The sequence below is a fragment of the Siphateles boraxobius genome, unplaced genomic scaffold (genome assembly GCF_051911475.1).
Source record: "Siphateles boraxobius isolate OS27281-9 unplaced genomic scaffold, OSU_SipBor_1 158, whole genome shotgun sequence".
NCBI lineage: Eukaryota > Metazoa > Chordata > Actinopteri > Cypriniformes > Leuciscidae > Siphateles > Siphateles boraxobius.
This window is the reverse complement of record NW_027508764.1, coordinates 420001-442500: the sequence shown is the minus strand read 5'-3', so window position 1 is coordinate 442500 and position 22500 is coordinate 420001. Positions and strand designations below refer to the sequence as shown.

The 22500-nt window shown below is 41.2% G+C and overlaps 3 protein-coding genes across 5 annotated transcripts in view; 2 read left to right on the top strand and 1 right to left on the bottom strand.

The window, feature by feature from the left end:
* Positions 1–6125, top strand: part of irak4 (interleukin-1 receptor-associated kinase 4) — a 19408-nt gene extending 13283 nt beyond the window's left edge. The window contains exons 8-11 of one of the 3 annotated variants that reach the window (XM_077230963.1): positions 2800–2862; positions 2962–3120; positions 3440–3503; positions 5581–6125. In XM_077230963.1, the coding sequence (XP_077087078.1) occupies positions 2800–2862; positions 2962–3120; positions 3440–3493 (276 nt within the window). In that variant the 3' untranslated portion in view covers positions 3494–3503; positions 5581–6125. Of the gene's footprint in view, positions 1–2799; positions 2863–2961; positions 3121–3439; positions 3504–5558 lie in introns of all 3 variants that reach the window. The other 2 variants (XM_077230961.1, XM_077230962.1) reach the window with 2 other exon arrangements.
* twf1a (twinfilin actin-binding protein 1a) lies at positions 3593–18749 on the bottom strand. The gene is made up of 9 exons (XM_077230964.1): positions 18622–18749; positions 17757–17834; positions 16408–16586; positions 9959–10054; positions 9201–9305; positions 7120–7245; positions 6847–6997; positions 5598–5719; positions 3593–4552 (listed from the first exon to the last, which is right to left on the bottom strand). Exons 1-9 carry the CDS (start codon positions 18644–18646, stop codon positions 4400–4402), a joined length of 1035 nt encoding a protein of 344 aa, XP_077087079.1. The 5' UTR covers positions 18647–18749; the 3' UTR covers positions 3593–4399.
* Positions 18750–19301: 552 nt separating this feature from the next.
* The window catches only part of tmem117 (transmembrane protein 117), a 58435-nt gene continuing 55236 nt past the window's right edge, over positions 19302–22500 (top strand). The window contains exons 1-2 of the mRNA XM_077230960.1: positions 19302–19585; positions 22252–22500. The exon at positions 22252–22500 is cut by the window's right edge and continues 60 nt beyond it. Of these exons, the coding sequence (XP_077087075.1) occupies positions 19465–19585; positions 22252–22500 (370 nt within the window). The 5' untranslated portion in view covers positions 19302–19464. The remainder of the gene's footprint in view (positions 19586–22251) is intronic.

Sequence of the window (22500 nt, the reverse complement as noted above, 5' to 3'; positions counted from 1 at the left end):
AAATCAGTCCAATGGTGTGACGGAGCGTCAGAGGCGCGTGACGTCACGAACCAGGGAACTATAAAGCCTGCCCAAAACAGAGGAGCGCTAGCTTCTGTGGCTTCAGTAGCGCTCATTGTGAAACTGTCCGTGTCATATTTGGTGTTGTTTGGTCTTTCTCTCTCTCTCTCTCTTAGTGCTGCACGATTATGTGCAGCACTGGCGTTCTTTCGCGAGGACGCTCAGGCTCGCGTTCCCCAGGACTCGGGTCCCGCTGCTGCTGGGACCAGCAGTGATCGCAGTCATGGGGTTTGCAAATGGATCTATCAGCGGGGTTAGAGACGCCTTATCTCTGCCTTCACCTGATAGATCCAGTGCCTTCTCTCAGAGTTTGGAAGCACGCGCTACAGTTCCTTCCACCCCGATTGAGGCACCGACACTGCAACTATCTAGTTCTGATTGGTTCTAGTTGAGGTTGTGACAAGAGCAGTTGAAAGACTGAGTATGGACTGTTCAGCAGATAAGCAGCACGTTCGTTCCAAAAGCAAGCTGGACGAATGCTTCCTGCCATCGGGGTCACAACCTCAACGGCGGGGCTTACCGCTTTTCCCCGATCTCCACAACTCGGTGGGAGAAACCGGTTTCATACAGAGTGTATAGTGCACAAACATCTAACTGTGGCGAGCAGAACGAGGCCGAGGGCCGTGAGAGAGCGGCGCGAGGCAGTTGGCGTGATCACTGATGAGTGACTCCTGCGCGACGCACCGGTCTCGTATCTCTCACGGAGGAGCGGAAGCATAAAAGGAGGAGCGACGAGATCGAGAGAGGAACAGGCCTGAACCTGTGTTTTGTTTTGTTTGTGTTTTATTATGTGACAGCAGTTGTCCGTGAGGGGCTGCTGTCTTTTACTTTCATTTTGTATTTGTTTTATTTTATGTCATTAAATTGTTGGAATGTTTGCCGGTTCCCGCCTCCTTCTTCCCATAACATCTGAACCTTGCTACACTAACTAATCCTCTATATCGAATTATAAAGTGCACAGTCATGGGGAGATGCCCCGCGAGCCATCTCTCCCCCGAAGCGGCATCTTCCCTAAAGGCCCCGGTATTACCCACTATACCAGTAAGAACCACATCTTCTCTAGTGGGTACAGCTTACTCAGCCACTGGTCAGGCTGCAGCATGCCTTCACACTATATCGCTGCTGCAGGCCTACCAAGAGGAGTTGTTAGGAGGAGGAATTGGCAAACTACGTCGAGCCACAGATTTATCTCTCAGGGCCACCAAGGAGACGGCTAAATCCATCGGCCGCTCTATGGCAGCCCTCGTGGCCACTGAGAGGCATCTGTGGCTCAATTTAAGCAATATTAAGGAAAAAGACAATTTTCTTATGTAGCACCCCTGTCACCTGGCCTCTTCGGCGACGCTGTGAATTCAGTCGACGAGAGGTTCCAGGAGGCCGCTTTCCAGAAGCTCCTCTCCCGTCGCTCTCATGTCTCCGGGAGCAGCCCCAATCTTCTAAAGCCAGCTCTTCACCCAGAAGCAGAGCGTAGCCTCCTGTGCTCCAACACAGAAGGACCGGGGACAGGGCGGCCGCTCTCAGCCGCAGTCTTCGAGGGGTAAGACGGATCTGAGGACTGTCATTGTCTCCAGGAAGGCTGCGGGGAAGAGGTCCTGACGCTCGAGGGCTCAGGCCAGTGAGGGCAGTCCCCCCCGAAGTAGAGTGGTCAACACCTCATTACATGGTGCCCGCTGTCGGGGACCGTTCTGCCAACCGTGACCTCGTGTGCTTCAGGGCACAGGCGAGCACATATCTCAAATCCCCTCCGAGGAGGGTCCCAGAGCAGTCGATATGTACAGTCGTAACCAAGGCGTTATTCTGATTCAAGATTACCAGGAACAGGAATTTAACACAATAATGCACAAATAAATTATTTATGAAAAACACTGCAAAAGCAAGAGTCGTCCATTTTGATTTCATGGCGGCTTTAAGACAGAAATGTGTATTTCAGATTCTGATGGTCCATCAGGTCCATTCGGTCGTTCCCTGCCGGTTCACCCTTACAGGGCGTCGGGTTGATTGCACAACAAAAAACAGAGGTCAGTCTCGAGAGGCTGGTACCACTAGTAAACGTTTTTGCAGTGTAGAAGCTACTGCCAAATGTTTCTCGTTGGGTCCTGCAGACCATAGAAAAGGGTTATCAAATACAGTTTGGGTCTCGTCTGCCCAGGTTTATAGTGGACCCCGAGCGGGCTCTGGTAATGGAACAAGAAGTGAAAACCCTGTTAGAGAAAGGGCCATAGAATATGTACCTCCCTCCAGCAGGGACACCGGGTTCTACAGCCGGTATTTCATCTTTCCAAAGAAGGATGGGGGTTGTGTCCCATTTTGGTTCTCATTAATGCAAATAAACTTCAAAATGTGGACACTGAGACGTTGTGAGATAACATTGAGATAAATCGTGCCACAGATCAGATCCGAGGACTGGCTTGTCATGATAGATCTCAAGGACGCGTACTTCCATATATCCATCCTTCCATATCGCAGGAAGTTCCTGAGGTTCGCTTACCAATATCGAGTTCTTCCATTCGGCTTTATAGTTCCCCGGTTCGTGACGTCACCGGCCTCAGATGTTCCGCCACACCTCTGGACTGATTTCACATGTGCTTCAAAACGTCATCACGTGAAGCGTTCCCTTAGCGTCAATCGACGCAGTGTCTCGTTCCCTCTTCGGGGAACAGAGGTTACAGTCGTAACCGAGGGGTTATTCTGATTCAGGATTACCAGGAACAGGAATTATATTCTGCATTTATCGTGCAGGTGCTGCTGGAGATTTTGTCTGGTCTTCCTCCGGTGGATGAAAGCCGTGATCCTAAACTACTGGTGTGTGTGAACGTTCATTCAGATCTTCTCAAACTCTCCTCTTCTGTCTGTGCAGCTCAGTCACCTGTGTGTCTGTGTGTGTGTGTGTGTGTGTTTCAGATGGAGATGAAGGATGAGATCGATGATGACGAGGTCTCTCTGCAGGAGTTCATTGATAGTAAGATGGAGGGATGGCAGATGGAGGAGGTGGAGAAGATGTATGATCTGGCGTCTCAGTGTCTGTGTGAGAAGAAGAACAGAAGACCCACCATCACACAGGTGTGTGAGAGTGTCTGTGAGAGAGTGTGAGTGTGTGTTTGTGAGCGAGAGAGATTGTGTGTGTGTGAGAGTTTGTCCGAGTGTGTCAGTGTTTGTGTGAGAGTGTGTCTGAGTTTTTTTGTGTATCAGTGTGAGCCAGTGTCTGAGTGTGTGAGTCAGTATACGTGTGTCTGTGAGTCAGTGTGTGAGTGTGTAAGTCAGTGTGTGTGTCTGTGAGAGTGTATGTGTGTTTTTCCAGTTAAATTGTAATGCTTATGTAAATGTATAATATGTTTAAATACATATATGTGTTTATAAAGTATGATTTTTGAATGGGCAGGTTCTCTCTGAGCTGGAAGATCTTAATCTCCAACACTCCCAGAGCTCCGGATGATCCGCTCGAGGTAAATCAACATTTACAGTGCAATCCTGAACTGAACTTTAGACACGCACGCTCCATGATCCCGAGGGTGATGTAATAAAGGACAGTCCATTCAATGATTTAAATACTTTATTTTTCTCTAAAAAAACAAGTATTCGAGACGTCTGAACACAGACAGGCTACATGTGAAACGTCAGAGCGTCTGCGTCAGTACAGATGTTCAACAGTGGTTTGCCAAACGACAGTAGATACTCAACATGACCTGCGCTAGTTCTGACCAAGCAGTTAATTCTCACACACACACACACACACACACACACACACACACACACACACACACACACACACACACACACACACACACACACATAATCCCGTCTTCCCTTTTAACATACTTTCAGCTGATTAATTCTGTGTCCTGATGTGGCTTCACAGTCGAGTGGGAAACACAAGAGACAAAAACATGTTCAAACAAAATTGCATAGAAAAATGAGCATCCTGGAACATGAGAACAAAACACGATCATATCAAAAAATGTGAATGCGGTAAAAAAAGTATGTGACGTGAGTTCGGTTCGATCCGTCAGATGTGAGCTGTGATTAACATGTGACTCGTGTTTGGTAAAAAAGACGTAACAATGTAACAAAATAAGACTCGGTAAAAGGAATGGCGAATGTTCAGGTCTTTTCGTTTCAGTAACTGCAATCGTGAGTTTGGCACGCTTTAAAATCACAAAAGATTGATTTTTAAAATAATTCTTTGTTCGTTTTAATATGAAAGTCGCTGTTGAGTTGAAGCACACCTCATGATGGGCGTTTGTGTTATGGTGCATAGTTCAGCGCATGGCTTCCTGCAGGGGATTGTGGGAAGTAAGCGCTCGACAGCTTGGTGGCCTCTTGGGTTCCTGCTAACGCTAGGCTAGTCGTCGGTGGGCCGTGTGATCCTGCGGTCGCCTCTCCGGCCCGGCGGCCCGCGCGGTTTAGCGAAGGCCTGCTTGTGTGCGTGTTGCTTCGGATGAACCTCGTCGTACAGGAAATCAGCCGTCAGCTCGTCGCCGTTATCGATCTCCAACTGCGGGGAGAAACACGCAGAGTTTAGCCAACATTTTTAGATTACGTTAAATATTTAGATGGAGGTCGTTTAGAATTTGAAATAAATACAAATTGGAATTAAAATACAAAATCAAATACAATATATAGAATAAAATACAAATATAAAAATAATAATTTAAAATAAAGGAACTATTTTTATTCCTTATAAATTTAATTAGGATAAAACAAATAAGAAATAATTATAAAAATATTTTATTTTTTAATATTTAAAATAATAAAAATATACTATTTTTATTCCTAATTTAATTAGGAATGAAATCATGTTAGAATTATTAAAAAAAGTTTATATATATATATATATATATTATGTATTAAAATGATCCTAAAATAATTTTACGTTTTTTATTTTGTTAATTCATTTTAATATAATTTTAATGAGATGTATATATATATATATATATAAAATAGTAATTGAAATTCAAAAAAATATAAGTAAAATCACATAAAAATTATAATAATAATTTAAAATAATAAAAATATAGGATATACAGGTGAAACTTGAAAAATTCATGTATTTCAGTAATTCAAATTAAAAGGTGAAAGTAATATATTTAGTATATATAACTATATACATAGCCTATGCATCATTATACTTTATAGAGGGCCGACATTTCTGTATCTAAAATCCTTTTTTTTTATTGATTTCATGTAATATTCTAGTTTTCTGAGATTTTGAATTCGGGGTTTTCATAAGGGGTAAGCCATAATCATCAAAATTATAACTTTTGCATGTTATTAAAATTTTTCAAGTTAAAGTTTTAACACATAATTATTTGTATAACTAGGATTAAAACTATTTAGGATACTTGAAAAAAATAAAAATAATAAAAAATAAACTATATTTCTAATATAATAAATAATTTTGGTATCACTTTACAATAAGATTTCAATTTGAAAAATAAATGAAGTAAAATCAAATAAAATTTGAAATAAAATGCAAATAATAGAAATAATATTTTTTTTAGCCACAGAATTTCTTTACGGAAGGAGTGAAAGAAACGGACCTTCTTCTCCACCTCCATCTGCAGTTTGTTCTCCACCATGTCCAGCAGAGGATTCTTACAGCTGGAGTAAAGCATCCGCTCTCGGATCCCACAGCTGTATCCCGGCATGGAGTAAATGAACACTGGTGATCCAGAGGAAGAGGAAACATGATCAAACATCTACAGTCTACAGGCCAAAACTGACGCAAACTCACGATATTCAAAGATTATTGTTAAAAATGCGGTAAAGGGGTTGTAATCACATTAGTTGTGCTTGGAGTCGATTGTTTTATTTGTGATGATAATAACTGAAATGATGAACCAAAAAAACGAGAACCAATGAAATATTAACAACTGATTATGTTTGCTTTTTCCTGTCGAAGGATTTTTAGCTTTTTCTGGTTAGTAAAATAAAACCCGTAGCTTTAGTTTGCATTTGTTTAGCCAAATAATTTTGTTAGATAAATACCTTAATCAAATTTAGTGTTTTGTTTTTGTTCATATTTAAATATTTTTTGCAGGTTCATTAAAAACAAACATCCCCTCCGATCTTCACTTTTGGCCACTACTGTGTAAAGGGCAAAATATTTTCACTATATTACATTTGCATTATATTTTTACTTTACCTGTCTTCATTTTTAATGTAAATCTGTCATTCCATTTTTTCATATTACATCCAGCATTTAAATTTTTATATTTAAAAAAAATAATAATATAAACATAATTAAATAATTAAAAAAGTTGATGTAAAAACTGCTTTGTGTGTGTAATTTAAATGTTTTTATTTTTATTCGAGTGTTGATTATTCAGTTAATTTGATTGATTATTAAATAAACAGTAGAAACTGAACTGAAACTATGATAACTATAAAGAAAACTATAACAATAACTCAACGATAACTAAAGAAAACTCTAACGATAACTATAACTAACTATAAATATAACGGTAACTATCTATAACTATAATGATAACTAACAATAACTATAATGATAACGATAAATATAACGATAACTAGTGATAACTATATTAGCGTCTACACCGGCGCATGATATCGTTCTGTTTATTATAAGCGATCTGCAGTTTTGTCGTCTGTCGTTTTAAATTTTAAACTCTTTAAAGCAGGGCAGATTCTGATTGGCTCTCAATGCTTTTATCGTTCATCATCTGAAAGTTATTCCAGTGAAACTGTTTCTCCGTGCCGTTATCGTTAAGCGTTACAGCTATCGTCCTTGATGTGAACGAGGAAGTGGTTTAGTCGCGAGTGAAGTACCTGCAGACTCCAGGTAGTCGCCCTCGTGCGAGTGTTTGTAGCGGAAGAAGTGATAGCGCGCCGCGTCCTTCGGGATCCTCCTGGGTAAATCCTTCAGCTCCGTGGCGTCCGTGTTCGACAACATGATCAGCTCCTTCTCAAAGTTGATGATCTTTGGAGACAAAATGATGGATATCAATTATTAACCAAAAAACTCTTTCTCTTTGCTGTCGAATAACTGCTGAACGAACGTGTGTGTGTGTGTGTGTGTGTGTGCGTGTGTGTGTGTCTCACCAGCTGAACGTAGTTGAGTTTCTTCTCCTTGAACTGTTGTAACGCGGTTACGGCCTCTCCGTCCAGAGGGAACGCCACGCCCTGAAGAGTCTGCTTAGTAGTGTTCACGTGAATATCTGTCTGGATCTGAACACACACACACACACAAACACACACAAACACACACACACACACACACACACACACAAACACGCGCGCACACACAAAGACACACGCGCACAGAAACACACACACACACACACACACACACACACACACACACACACAAACACGCGCGCACACACAAAGACACACGCGCACAGAAACACACACACAAGGCAACTGATTAATAACATTCATTCACATTTATGCATTTTTTCAAAGCGACTTCCATTATATATACATGTGATTAGTTCATGCATTCTCTGGATAATAAACACAAATGCAGTGAAAGAATATCATTCAGGTTCATATAGTCTGTGTATCTCCCGCTTCATCATCTATTCTGAAATCTGAATTATAGAATTAAACAGATGGCATTTAAAAAATAATAATATATAATATTTTATTTCTATTTTTTTATTATTATGTCAAATTATCAATAAAATCATATAAATAATACACGATTTTTATTCCTAATTAAATTTTTTATACTGTATATTTCCAAGGTACCACAGTACAATTTTTCCTCTTTTTTTTTCAAAATTATGCTGTTATTCACTGTGTGTAAAAGAAGGAACTTTTTCTCAGCTCTTATTTTAAACCTACAAATAGGCTTTTTAAGGAAAATGAAACCTCTTCTTCCTGTTTGCTCTGTATTCTGCTCTGATTGGCTGGTTTCAGGAATGGGGCGGGCCAGAGAGTTTCACTTCATGTCCTTATATGGTCGTGAGTTTGGGACTGTTGATTCTCTCTCAGAGTCACATGACCAACTCTATCATCATCAGTATAGTGTCACTCACTTAAAAACAGGACATTTGTAAAATTTTATTTTAAAAGACCCTTACAAAAATTTACATATTTATATTGGAAAGTTGATGTAAAAACTGCTTTATTTGTAATTTAAATTTTATAAATGTTATAAGTTTAAATGTTAAATATATTTTCATTTGATTTTTGATTATTCAATAAATTGGATTTATTGATTATTTAATAAACTTTATTTTTGGTTTCAGCTCAAAAATAGCAGAAAACATCTGGTAACCCTTTACAGTAACGTCCCATTTATTAACATTAGTTAATGCATTAGTTAATATGAACTAACAGTGAGCAAAATGTGTTTTTAAAGCATTTATTAATCTTTGTTAAATACAGCTGTAGAGTGTTTGTTCATGTTAGTTCAGTGCATTAACTAATGTTAACAAATGCAACTGATGATCTTAAAGTCTATTAGTAAATGTGTGTGAAAAAAAAAACGGAAATGTATTACTAGTAGTAGTAAAAATAACTATAACAAACATGTGTGTGTGAGAGAGTGTGTGTGTGTGTGTGTGTGTGTGTGTGAGAGAGAGTGTGTGTGTGTGAGAGAGAGTGTGTGTGTGTGAGAGTGTGTGTGTGTGAGAGAGAGTGTGTGTGTGAGAGAGAGAGTGTGTGTGTGTGAGAGAGAGTGTGTGTGTGAGAGAGAGTGTGTGTGTGTGTGTGTGAGAGAGAGAGTGTGTATGTATGTGTGTGCGTGTGTGTGAGAGTGTGTGTGTGCGTGTGTGTGTGTGAGAGTGCGAGTGTGTGTGTGTGAGTGTGTGTGTGCGAGTGTGTGTGTGAGTGTGTGTGTGTGTGGTGTGTGTGTGTGAGAGTGTGTGTGTGTGAGTGTGTGTGTGTGTGTGTGTGTGTGTGTGAGAGTGCGAGTGTGTGTGTGTGTGTGTGAGTGCGTGGTGTGTGTGTGTGTGTGTGGTGTGTGTGCGAGTGCGAGTGTGAGTGTGTGTGTGTGTGTGTGTGTGTGTGTGTGTGTGTGTGTGAGTGCGAGTGTGTGGTGTGTGTGTGTGTGTGTGTGTGTGTGTGTGTGTGTGTGAGTGCGAGTGTGTGGTGTGTGTGTGTGTGTGTGTGTGTGTGTGTGTGAGTGCGAGTGTGTGGTGTGTGTGTGTGTGTGTGTGTGTGTGTGTGTGTACCTCGCTGAGTTTAATCTGTCGCAGTTCCTCCTCGGCTGCTGTCAGCGGTACAGGGGCTGATTGAGCTGTGACGTGTTTCTTGTATCCGCTGAGAGAAACATCATCCTGACACACAGACAAACACACTTTATACAAGCACATCATATTCTGAAAATCATAAATCTCAGGGAAATTAATGCTTTTATTCATCAAAGACACATTAAAATGATCAAAAGTGACAGTAAAGACATTTATAATGTTAAAAAATATTCTATTTCAAATAAATGCTTTTCTTTTTAACTTTATATTCATCAAATAATCATGAGAAATAAAATATATCACAGTTTCCACAGAAATATAAATGTTTTCAACATTGATAATAATCATAAATGAGCATCAAATCATCATATTATAGTGATTTCTGAAGGATCATGTGACACTGAAGACTGGAGTAATGATGCTGAAAATTCAGCTTTGATCACAGGAATAAATTACACTTTACTATATATTCACATAGAAAACAGCTGATTTAATATTTGAACAATTTTTACTGTATTTCTGATCAATAAAAGCAGCTTTGGTGACCAGAAGAGACTCTTTCAACAACATTAACATCTCTCAGACTCCAAACTTGTGTATAACTGAACTGCTCCATTGTAAGACAAGTCTTCATTGAGTGCGTGACACACACACACACACACACACACACACACACACACACACACACACACACACACACACACACACACACACACAGACACACACACACACACACACACCTTCACGGTGCCGAACATCTCGTCTTTAACGTGTGCGAGGCCGAACTCCTTCTTCAGCGTGGCTCTGGTGGCGGCGTACAGCATCTTGTGCCGAACCTGTCAGATACAACACGCCAGAGTTTAACACACTCGACAGACACTTCGCATCACTGACCTGATGATGAAACCAGAAACATGATTATAATAAACGTATAAACATGACTGACTATCACTGGCTACTAAGTGATGAAGAGTAAATCTCAACCAGGAAATGAGGTTTCCCTTTAAGAGACAAAAGTGTGTGAAAATACAATAACAACAATACATTATTATTACTATTAATAGAATTATTTAAAATTCTTATAAATATACATGTTATTAAATATTTATAATTTACTTAATTATTATTATATATTTATTAATCATAAGTAATTGGGAATACATAATAACTAAATTAATATTTAAGATTAATAATTATATATTTGATAATAATAATTAATTATATATAATTAAACAATATTCATTATTAATATACTACATTAATAATAATGTTTCATAATAACTATTATTATTATTATCAAAATTATTTTGAATTCGTATACATATAAATATTTAAAATATATGATTAATAAATATAAAATAATAATTATTAATTAATTGATAAATAGTAAGTAAATTAATATTTATAATGAATATTATTTGATTATTATTAATATCAATATAAATAAGAACATACAGTAATATAAATTATAAACATACTAAATTAATATTTATAATGAATAATATTATTTTACAATTATTATTATTATCAGAATTATTTTGAATTCTTATATAAATATTAAATATCTATAATACTATATTTTATGATACAAGTCAATTAATTAATAATTAATAACTACATTAATACTATTACAATAATGACAATAATAATTATAAAATATATGATTCATTATAATTATTAATGTATTAAAATATAATATATATTTATACAATTATTATGTACAGGTGCTGGTCATATAATTAGAATATCATCAAAAAGTTGATTTATTTCAGTAATTCCATTCAAAAAGTGAAATTTGGATATTATATTCATTCATTACACACAGACTGATATGTTTCAAATTTTTATTTCATTAAATTGTGATGATTAAAACTGAGAACTGTTTGTCGACTCCACGCCACGCCGCATTGCTGCAGTAACTCAGGCAAAAGGAGTCCCAAATAAGTATTGAGTTCTCTACATAATCATACTTTTCATCTTCATACTTTTCAGTTGGCCAACATTTCTAAAAATCCTTTTTTTGTATTGGTCTTAAGTAATATTCTAATATTTGGGACATTCATTAGTTGTCAGTTTTAATCATCAGAATTTAATGAAATAAACATTTGAAACATATCAGTCTGTGTGTAATGAATGAATATAATATCCAAATTTAACTTTTTGAATGGAATTACTGAAATAAATCAACTTTTTGATGATATTATAATTATATGACCAGCACCTGTATATTATATATATATATAGACCATATTTATACAATTAAAAATAATTCCTATAAAAATAACAATAAATTAAATGTTAGAAAAGTTCTACGAATAGTATAAAGTACTGGGAGAAGCCCGGGCGTTTCAGCATCTGGTTTCAGATCAGTTGATAAGAACTGGGAGGATCAGTGTGTAAATGAGTGGAACAGTTTCAGATCAGTGTGTATCAGAAGATCAGTGTGTATCAGCTCGACACACAGACATCAGGGACGTGCCTGAACACGCGTGAGAATGTGTGTAAGATTGTTCAACCGTGATCATCACAGGAGACGCTCCTCTATACCAGCACAGATTCCACTACACAAGAGCTTCAAATATCATCTTGCTGTGTTGTCGGTGCCAGAATCGACCGAGTTCAGGCTTTAATTAGAAATTTTATCGCATAATGTTTTCTAAACTATTGTGTCTATTTGTTTATCATCACAAGTCGTGTACGTGACCATTCAGTATAGTTATATTATAAGCATCTGAAGATTTATACGCCCTCAGTTTCTCTTTACGCTCGGCCTCTCTATCAGTGTAAATGTGCAGCCACTCAACGCTAATCCCGTCAGATCAGTGAGTGAGTGTGTACGGGTCGGCCAATCCGGTTCTGTACGTTAAAGTTAACTTTTGCAAATAACAATCGCGGTCCTGGACAGTGAGAGAACTTACACGTTAAGATAAAATCGGATTTTCTCCCGACATTGTTAAAAAACAAGCAAACAAAACTTGCTAACTAGTGTTAGTGAAGCGGCCAGAGGAATCGCTCTGCCTCCACATAAGCTCCGCCCACAAAAAACATCACCATGTTTACTAACTACACAAGGGATTATAGTCCTGCACTCGTTCTCTTACGGGCGAGCGGTCAGGTGACCAGGTGATGAAGAATGTGATGTGCAGTGATGTCTTACGGGCGAGTGGTCAGGTGACCAGGCGATGAAGAGTGTGATGTGCAGTGATGTCTTACGGGCGAGTGGTCAGGTGACCAGGCGATGAAGAGTGTGATGTGCAGTGATGTCTTACGGGCGAGTGGTCAGGTGACCAGGCGATGAAGAGCGTGATGTGCAGTGATGTCTTACGGGCGAGTGGTCAGGTGACCAGGCGATGAAGAGTGTGATGTGCAGTGATGTCTTACGGGCGAGTGGTCAGGTGACCAGGCGATGAAGAGTGTGATGTGCAGTGATGTCTTACGGGCGAGTGGTCAGGTGACCAGGCGATGAAGAGCGTGATGTGCAGTGATGTCTTACGGGCGAGTGGTCAGGTGACCAGGCGATGAAGAGCGTGATGTGCAGTGATGTCTTACGGGCGAGTGGTCAGGTGACCAGGCGATGAAGAGCGTGATGTGCAGTGATGTCTTACGGGCGAGTGGTCAGGTGACCAGGCGATGAAGAGCGTGATGTGCAGTGATGTCTTACGGGCGAGTGGTCAGGTGACCAGGCGATGAAGAGTGTGATGTGCAGTGATGTCTTACGGGCGAGTGGTCAGGTGACCAGGCGATGAAGAGCGTGATGTGCAGTGATATCTTACGGGCGAGTGGTCAGGTGACCAGGCGATGAAGAGCGTGATGTGCAGTGATGTCTTACGGGCGAGCGGTCAGGTGACCAGGCGATGAAGAATGTGATGTGCAGTGATGTCTTACGGGCGAGTGGTCAGGTGACCAGGCGATGAAGAGCGTGATGTGCAGTGATGTCTTACGGGCGAGTGGTCAGGTGACCAGGCGATGAAGAGTGTGATGTGCAGTGATGTCTTACGGGCGAGTGGTCAGGTGACCAGGCGATGAAGAGCGTGATGTGCAGTGATGTCTTACGGGCGAGTGGTCAGGTGACCAGGCGATGAAGAGTGTGATGTGCAGTGATATCTTACGGGCGAGTGGTCAGGTGACCAGGCGATGAAGAGTGTGATGTGCAGTGATATCTTACGGGCGAGTGGTCAGGTGACCAGGCGATGAAGAGCGTGATGTGCAGTGATGTCTTACGGGCGAGTGGTCAGGTGACCAGGCGATGAAGAGTGTGATGTGCAGTGATGTCTTACGGGCGAGTGGTCAGGTGACCAGGCGATGAAGAGTGTGATGTGCAGTGATGTCTTACGGGCGAGTGGTCAGGTGACCAGGCGATGAAGAGCGTGATGTGCAGTGATGTCTTACGGGCGAGTGGTCAGGTGACCAGGCGATGAAGAGCGTGATGTGCAGTGATGTCTTACGGGCGAGTGGTCAGGTGACCAGGCGATGAAGAATGTGATGTGCAGTGATGTCTTACGGGCGAGTGGTCAGGTGACCAGGCGATGAAGAGCGTGATGTGCAGTGATGTCTTACGGGCGAGTGGTCAGGTGACCAGGCGATGAAGAGCGTGATGTGCAGTGATGTCTTACGGGCGAGTGGTCAGGTGACCAGGCGATGAAGAGTGTGATGTGCAGTGATGTCTTACGGGCGAGTGGTCAGGTGACCAGGCGATGAAGAGTGTGATGTGCAGTGATGTCTTACGGGCGAGTGGTCAGGTGACCAGGCGATGAAGAGTGTGATGTGCAGTGATGTCTTACGGGCGAGTGGTCAGGTGACCAGGCGATGAAGAATGTGATGTGCAGTGATGTCTTACGGGCGAGTGGTCAGGTGACCAGGCGATGAAGAGCGTGATGTGCAGTGATGTCTTACGGGCGAGTGGTCAGGTGACCAGGCGATGAAGAGCGTGATGTGCAGTGATGTCTTACGGGCGAGTGGTCAGGTGACCAGGCGATGAAGAGTGTGATGTGCAGTGATGTCTTACGGGCGAGTGGTCAGGTGACCAGGCGATGAAGAGTGTGATGTGCAGTGATGTCTTACGGGCGAGTGGTCAGGTGACCAGGCGATGAAGAGCGTGATGTGCAGTGATGTCTTACGGGCGAGTGGTCAGGTGACCAGGCGATGAAGAGCGTGATGTGCAGTGATGTCTTACGGGCGAGTGGTCAGGTGACCAGGCGATGAAGAGTGTGATGTGCAGTGATGTCTTACGGGCGAGTGGTCAGGTGACCAGGCGATGAAGAGCGTGATGTGCAGTGATGTCTTACGGGCGAGTGGTCAGGTGACCAGGCGATGAAGAGTGTGATGTGCAGTGATGTCTTACGGGCGAGTGGTCAGGTGACCAGGCGATGAAGAATGTGATGTGCAGTGATGTCTTACGGGCGAGTGGTCAGGTGACCAGGCGATGAAGAGTGTGATGTGCAGTGATGTCTTTCGGGCGAGTGGTCAGGTGACCAGGCGATGAAGAGTGTGATGTGCAGTGATGTCTTACGGGCGAGTGGTCAGGTGACCAGGCGATGAAGAGTGTGATGTGCAGTGATGTCTTACGGGCGAGTGGTCAGGTGACCAGGCGATGAAGAGCGTGATGTGCAGTGATGTCTTACGGGCGAGTGGTCAGGTGACCAGGCGATGAAGAGCGTGATGTGCAGTGATGTCTTACGGGCGAGTGGTCAGGTGACCAGGCGATGAAGAGCGTGATGTGCAGTGATGTCTTACGGGCGAGTGGTCAGGTGACCAGGCGATGAAGAGCGTGATGTGCAGTGATGTCTTACGGGCGAGTGGTCAGGTGACCAGGCGATGAAGAGTGTGATGTGCAGTGATGTCTTACGGGCGAGTGGTCAGGTGACCAGGCGATGAAGAGTGTGATGTGCAGTGATGTCTTACGGGCGAGTGGTCAGGTGACCAGGCGATGAAGAGCGTGATGTGCAGTGATGTCTTACGGGCGAGTGGTCAGGTGACCAGGCGATGAAGAGCGTGATGTGCAGTGATGTCTTACGGGCGAGTGGTCAGGTGACCAGGCGATGAAGAGCGTGATGTGCAGTGATGTCTTACGGGCGAGTGGTCAGGTGACCAGGCGATGAAGAGCGTGATGTGCAGTGATGTCTTACGGGCGAGTGGTCAGGTGACCAGGCGATGAAGAGCGTGATGTGCAGTGATGTCTTACGGGCGAGTGGTCAGGTGACCAGGCGATGAAGAGCGTGATGTGCAGTGATGTCTTACGGGCGAGCGGTCAGGTGACCAGGCGATGAAGAGCGTGATGTGCAGTGATGTCTTACGGGCGAGTGGTCAGGTGACCAGGCGATGAAGAGCGTGATGTGCAGTGATGTCTTACGGGCGAGTGGTCAGGTGACCAGGCGATGAAGAGCGTGATGTGCAGTGATGTCTTACGGGCGAGTGGTCAGGTGACCAGGCGATGAAGAGCGTGATGTGCAGTGATGTCTTACGGGCGAGTGGTCAGGTGACCAGGCGATGAAGAGTGTGATGTGCAGTGATGTCTTACGGGCGAGTGGTCAGGTGACCAGGCGATGAAGAGTGTGATGTGCAGTGATGTCTTACGGGCGAGTGGTCAGGTGACCAGGCGATGAAGAGTGTGATGTGCAGTGATGTCTTACGGGCGAGTGGTCAGGTGACCAGGCGATGAAGAGCGTGATGTGCAGTGATGTCTTACGGGCGAGCGGTCAGGTGACCAGGCGATGAAGAGCGTGATGTGCAGTGATGTCTTACGGGCGAGCGGTCAGGTGACCAGGCGATGAAGAGTGTGATGTGCAGTGATGTCTTACGGGCGAGCGGTCAGGTGACCAGGCGATGAAGAGTGTGATGTGCAGTGATGTCTTACGGGCGAGAGGTCAGGTGACCAGGCGATGAAGAGCGTGATGTGCAGTGATGTCTTACGGGCGAGTGGTCAGGTGACCAGGCGATGAAGAGTGTGATGTGCAGTGATGTCTTACGGGCGAGCGGTCAGGTGACCAGGCGATGAAGAGTGTGATGTGCAGTGATGTCTTACGGGCGAGCGGTCAGGTGACCAGGCGATGAAGAGTGTGATGTGCAGTGATGTCTTACGGGCGAGTGGTCAGGTGACCAGGCGATGAAGAGTGTGATGTGCAGTGATGTCTTACGGGCGAGTGGTCAGGTGACCAGGCGATGAAGAGTGTGATGTACAGTGATGTCTTACGGGCGAGTGGTCAGGTGACCAGGCGATGAACACCCACTCGTGACCCAGGCTGTTGCTGGAGTCCAGTCGGAAGAGGATGAAGCACGGCAGATCTTTCTCCAGCGTCGGCAGAACTAGACGCTCGTAGTCTTCCTCCCAACTACCAGAGCAGGCTTCAGTCCGGCCCAGAGCCAGCTCCTCTGCGCACACACACACACACACACACACACACATCAATAACTCGGGGAATATTGCAGTGTTTATGATTATCAGATACCATTTTCTATCACAATCTTCAGGAGTCTGTACCAAACACACTGTGTGTGTGTGTGTGTGTGTGTGTGTGTGTGTGTGTGTGTGTGTGTGTGTGTGTGTGTGTGTGTGTGTGTGTGTGTGTTTGTGCTATATTTTCTAAATGTCAATCATTTGTTAACAAACAAGTATTCATTACTTCAATGAGCTCTTTGTTTCTGCATTAAATTAATACATTTTTCGCTAACTGTGATTTTGTATATGTACATTTCTGAAATACATAACTCAGACAGTTTCACTCTAAATTATAATGTGGACTCATGCATTTTCTGTAAAGCTGCTTTGAAATGATGTGTATTGTGAAAAGTGCTATACAAATAAACGTGAATTAAATTTAATTAAACAAAAATGTTTTATATTCAGTCAGGTCCAGAAGCAGCTCCTCTGAAGTCCAGTCTTCATTATTACAGCGCTTTAACAATATAGAGTTTCACAGCAGATTTACAGTGATAATAGGAGATTACAGTAACAGAGATTGTTTAGGCTTTACAGCAGATCTAGAATAAAGTTATTGTCCAGATAAAGTTAGTTTTGATTGATTCACTTCCGTTGTAAAGATCATTAGTTATTAACTTAGCAGCTGCTAACACACACCGCTCAACAGAAACTTTAATGTGTTTGTTCGTTCCCACAACATTTACATGAAAATCTGGCAGTTCATTTACACACATCAGTGTTTGAGAACGCAAACCTTAAAACAGGATCAAGGTGCAAGTTTTGAATAATTTTAATAATAAAGCGTGATCATCTCCACGTAAACCTCAAAAACGTGAATCTGTGAAGCGCTGACGGCGTGCACATGTGTATTACGTGTTTAGTCTATAGATATGTGTGTGTGTGTGTGTGTGTGTGTGAATATATATGTGCGCAGGCGTGTAGTCTTTCTTTACAAATGGACCTCAACAAATTACTTGTCCGGCCTTCGTGTATAGATGCGAGAGAGACTAGAGACACTAAAGAAGTGCGCTGTCGCCCTGAACACACACACACACACACACACACACACATCAATAACTCATAACTCTGGGAATATCGAAGTGTTTATGATTATCAGATACCATTTTCAATCACGATCTTCAGGAGTCTGTACTGTCCGTTCCTGGCGCTGCCGAAAACATCCTTCAGCTCTTCAGCCGCTGGAGGACGAGAACACACACGTCAAATAAATATTATTCATAGTCATATTATTCTGAGGACTGTAGCAACACTGTCAATGAAGTAACCATGACAACACACCAGCGTTTAAACTGAACGACACAATCTTTGTTAGTCAGAAACAGAAAGTTAAAATGCTTATAGGAACGTGTGTTTTCAGACGATGTGGCTGATCATTATTTCATATAAACTGCATATATAATAATAATAATAATAATAATAATAGTGATGATGATTGAGTGATTGACATACTACTATAGATTTACTATTATTAGAATGTTTTATTTTTTATATGTAAGTCATAATTATGATGATGATTTATTACAGAGTATGATGTGATATATTACAGTATGGTGATATAAACTACAGTATGATGATGATATATGACAATATGATTAAGATATATTACAGTATGGTCATATAAATTACATTATGATGATGATATATTACAGTATGGTGATATTATTATAGGCTGCATATGGCGCGTGAGCGCGCGCGCTGAAGGCGTTGCCCGTGCTCGTGATCACTGAAGCAAAACTCTACCCATCTTTAAACACTCATATACGATAAGTATAAATAATAAATCAAGATGAAATTATTCATAACGCCGAGATCTGAGGGAAACCACTGCTGGCTGACAGACGCGGTTTATTAACATTTTCATTGATTTCTCTAAATGAATCTCGGCACTAAGTGAGTCTGTCGCCACTCATGCATTGTCATCATACAGATTCAGATTTATAAATCTTAAAAACATCTCACTCTTACCCTGAATACCCGTTTGATGAGACATTATTTCACTCGGCGGATGATGTTTGGAAACTCAATCCCGGAAGAAGGAAGCAGTGCAGCGGTGACGTCACGTGTCTCTGACGCGTCAACCCTCCCTCCGCACTGCGCATGGGCAGACATCATTTTCACTTCTCATTTTTGTGTGTACAAATACTTATTTTTAGAAATGTTCTCTTAATACTTCTTTGTATATAGCTATTAGGTTTTGTTCTTGTATCATTATATACTATAACATCTGAAATGCATATAACATCTGTAATGCATATTGTGTCTATTCAAATAATTTAATAAAATTATGAGAGAAAAACATAGACGACAACAGTGTCCTTATTCAGCTCACTTTAGTTCAGGCTTTTTGTTTTAATCCAATAGTCGCAGAACAATCAGAACTATAGTATTTTCTAAATATTAATTGTCATATTTATTCGAAAATTACCCTCAATATTTAAATAAATAAATAAATACACACATTTATTTATATAGCGCTTTATACAGATCCACTGTAATATATATATATGTATAATATTGGCAACAATATATATATATATATATATATATATATATATATATATATATTGTTGCCAATATTATACATATATTTATTTATTAATATTAATGAGAAAAATATTATTATTAGAGAAAGAGAGAGAGAGAGAGAGAGAGAGAGAGAGAGAGAGAGAGAGAGAGAGAGAGATGTCTGTCTCCATGTTGTGGTCTGTGTGTTTTGCTGATAATGATTATGATGTTTTGTTTCTGATTCTGTAATCGCATGAGGCGCGCGGACGCTTTGAATGACGCGCGTGAAATCAGACGCGTTGAATGAGCGGCGCGCGGAGGATTATCATCATCATCATCATCATCACTGATGTCGGGAGCGAGACAAGCACTGATATGGCGATGGGATCTCAATCTGAATCTCCATCTCCGCACGACTGTCTGCGTAAGCCTTTTTACATGTGTTATGATCATCTGTGTGTGCGTGTGTGTGTGTGTTTGTGTGACGCTCATGGAACATGCTGGAAAACTGTGTGTTGCTCCTGCTTTGATCCCGACGCACGTGCTGAGTTTAATGAGCGGCTCCCATTTGCCATCATCCACAAACATCCGCTCACGCGCCTATTGCTCTATTCATTGCATATTATGTGCACGCGTCATGCAAATATATCATACGTGTCTATGTATTTGTTGCTGCGATTGAATGTTTTGACATGTGATATTTGTTTAAGGGAAGAGTTTCAGTGTTGCGCGAGAAGCCATCAATGTAAACATAACAAAGCACAAATAGAGATATATATATATAGATAGATAGTATATTATTTACTGTATGAAATATTTATTTATATAGACATTATATTTTTATTTATATCCCATTACACAACCATCCACACTATATGATTTCAGGTTTTAATATGTATGTGGGGACATTTGGTCAAACACACACACACACACACACACACACACACACACACACAGGCTAAATGAGTCCAGCAGCACATGGTTTCTGAGCAGCGGTTATTCCAGAACTCTCGCATCATCATCGCACGCTCATGTCAGATATTTTTAGCCATTGAGCGTTTGTCTGTATTTGTCTGAATGTTTGTCTAAATGTTTGTCTGTCTGTCTGTCAAGTCAAGTTTTATTTATAGAGCACAAGTTTAACACAACCATAGTTGATCCAAAGTGCTTTACAGTACAATAAGATAAATCAATAAAAGAAAATAAAAGAAAAAGAAAAGTAGTAAAAAAAAAGAGATAAAGTCAAGTATCAAAATTGTTAACAATAAACTGTTCCAGAGCATTGGGGGAGACTACAGAGAAAGATCGATCACTTTTTTATTTACACCGAGAGCGAGGGACAGATAAAAGTGACCCAGAGGCTGTGTATGGGCTTATAAGATCACCAATATAATGTGGGGCCGAACTATGTAGAGCCTGCAAAAAGAAGGATCTTAAAGTCGACCCTAAATTTTATTGGTAGCCAATGCAATGAGGCAAGAACAGGGGAGATACTGTATTATCCCTTTCTCAGTTCCTGTCAACAGTCTGGTGCTGAATTCTGAACCATCTGTAACCGAGACAGTAGTTTGAGGTAGGCCAACGTTCAGAGAATTACAGTAGTCCAATCGAGAGGAAATTAGTGCATGAATCACAATTTCAAGGTCTTTACTAGAAAGAAAGTTTTTCACTTTTGCTATAGATCAGAGTTGAAAAAAGCGACTCTTTACAACTGCATTTACATGCTTGTCAAATTGGAGAAGAGGATTAAAATAGACTCCAAGATTTGTGATTGCATGATTGTGTAGGTTGTTACTTTAAGGGACTTAGCTGTGTTTTAATCTGTCTGTCTGTCTGAATGTCTGTATGTTTGTCTGAATATCTGTCTGAATGATTGTCTGTCTGTCTATCTGTGTTTGTCTGAATGTCTGTCTGTATGTTTGTCTGTCTGTCTATCTGTGTTTGTCTGAATGTCTGTCTGTATGTTTTTCTGTATGTTTGTCTGTATGTTTGTTTGAATGTCTGTCTAAATGTCTCTCTGTCTATCTGTGTCTGTATGTTTGTCTATATGTTTGTCTGAATGTTTGTCTGTATGTTTGTCTGTATGTTTGTCTGTATGTTTGTCTGAATGTCTGTATGTTTGTCTGTAAGTTTGTCTGAATGTCTGTATGTTTGTCTGAATGTCTGTATGTTTGTCTGTATGTTTGTCTGAATGTCTGTATGTTTGTCTGAATGTCTGTATGTTTGTCTGAATGTCTATGTTAGTCTGTATGTTTGTCTGTATGTTTGTCTGTATGTTTGTCTGAATGTCTGTATGTTTGTCTGTAAGTTTGTCTGAATGTCTGTATGTTTGTCTGAATGTCTGTATGTTTGTCTGTATGTTTGTCTGAATGTCTATGTTAGTCTGTATGTTTGTCTGTATGTTTGTCTGTGTGTTTGTCTGTATGTTTGTCTGAATGTCTGTATGTTTGTCTGTATGTTTGTCTGTATGTTTGTCGGAATGTCTGTTTGTCTACATGTTTGTCTGAATGTCTGTATGTTTGTATGTTTGTCTATGTTTGTCTGTATGTTTGTCTGAATTTCTATGTTTGTCTGTATGTTTGTCTGACTGTCTGTATGTTTGTCTGAATGTCTGTCTGAATGTCTGAATGTTTGTCTGAATGTTTTTTTGTATGTCTGAATGTCTGTTTTTTTCTGTCTGTTTGTCTCTGTTTGTCTGAATGTTATGTAACCTGGATGTTTTTATGAAATTAATCCTTTAGTGTTTGTTTTGGACTGGCGCTTGTGAAGACTGTGATTCAGACAGTCTAAATTATTATTTCATCCAAAAAACAATATTTTGTTTATCTTTTATTCACGCAAAACAAAATGAGATGACACAAAATGAGATGATTCGCTGAATGTTCACGCTTCCTTACATTGAAAGCAAAGCAAACAGTTCTAAAAAATAAAAATAAAAATATCATGAAGTGTCTCTTGTTGTGTTTCACGGTACAAAAGAAAGTCATATGGGTTTGGAGCGACACGGGTGAGTAAGTGCCGGTTCTCTGCTGATTTATAATATGAACTGCAGGCCTGTAGATTGAAGCGTGTGTGTCTGGTGTCTCTCAGGTGGACGGTGTCTTGGGTTCCTCAGACGGATGGAGGTTTACTCCCGGTTCCGCTATTATTTCCAGCACCCGTGGTCCCGTGTGATCGTGGCCTACCTCGTCACCTTCTGCAACTTCTTAGTGTTCGCCGAGGACCCGGTGTCGCACAGCCAGACCGAGGCGCACATGATCGTGGTGGGAAACTGCTTCTCCTTCGTGGTGAATAAATACCCCGGCGGAGCCTGGAACGTCCTCAAGGTCCTGATGTGGA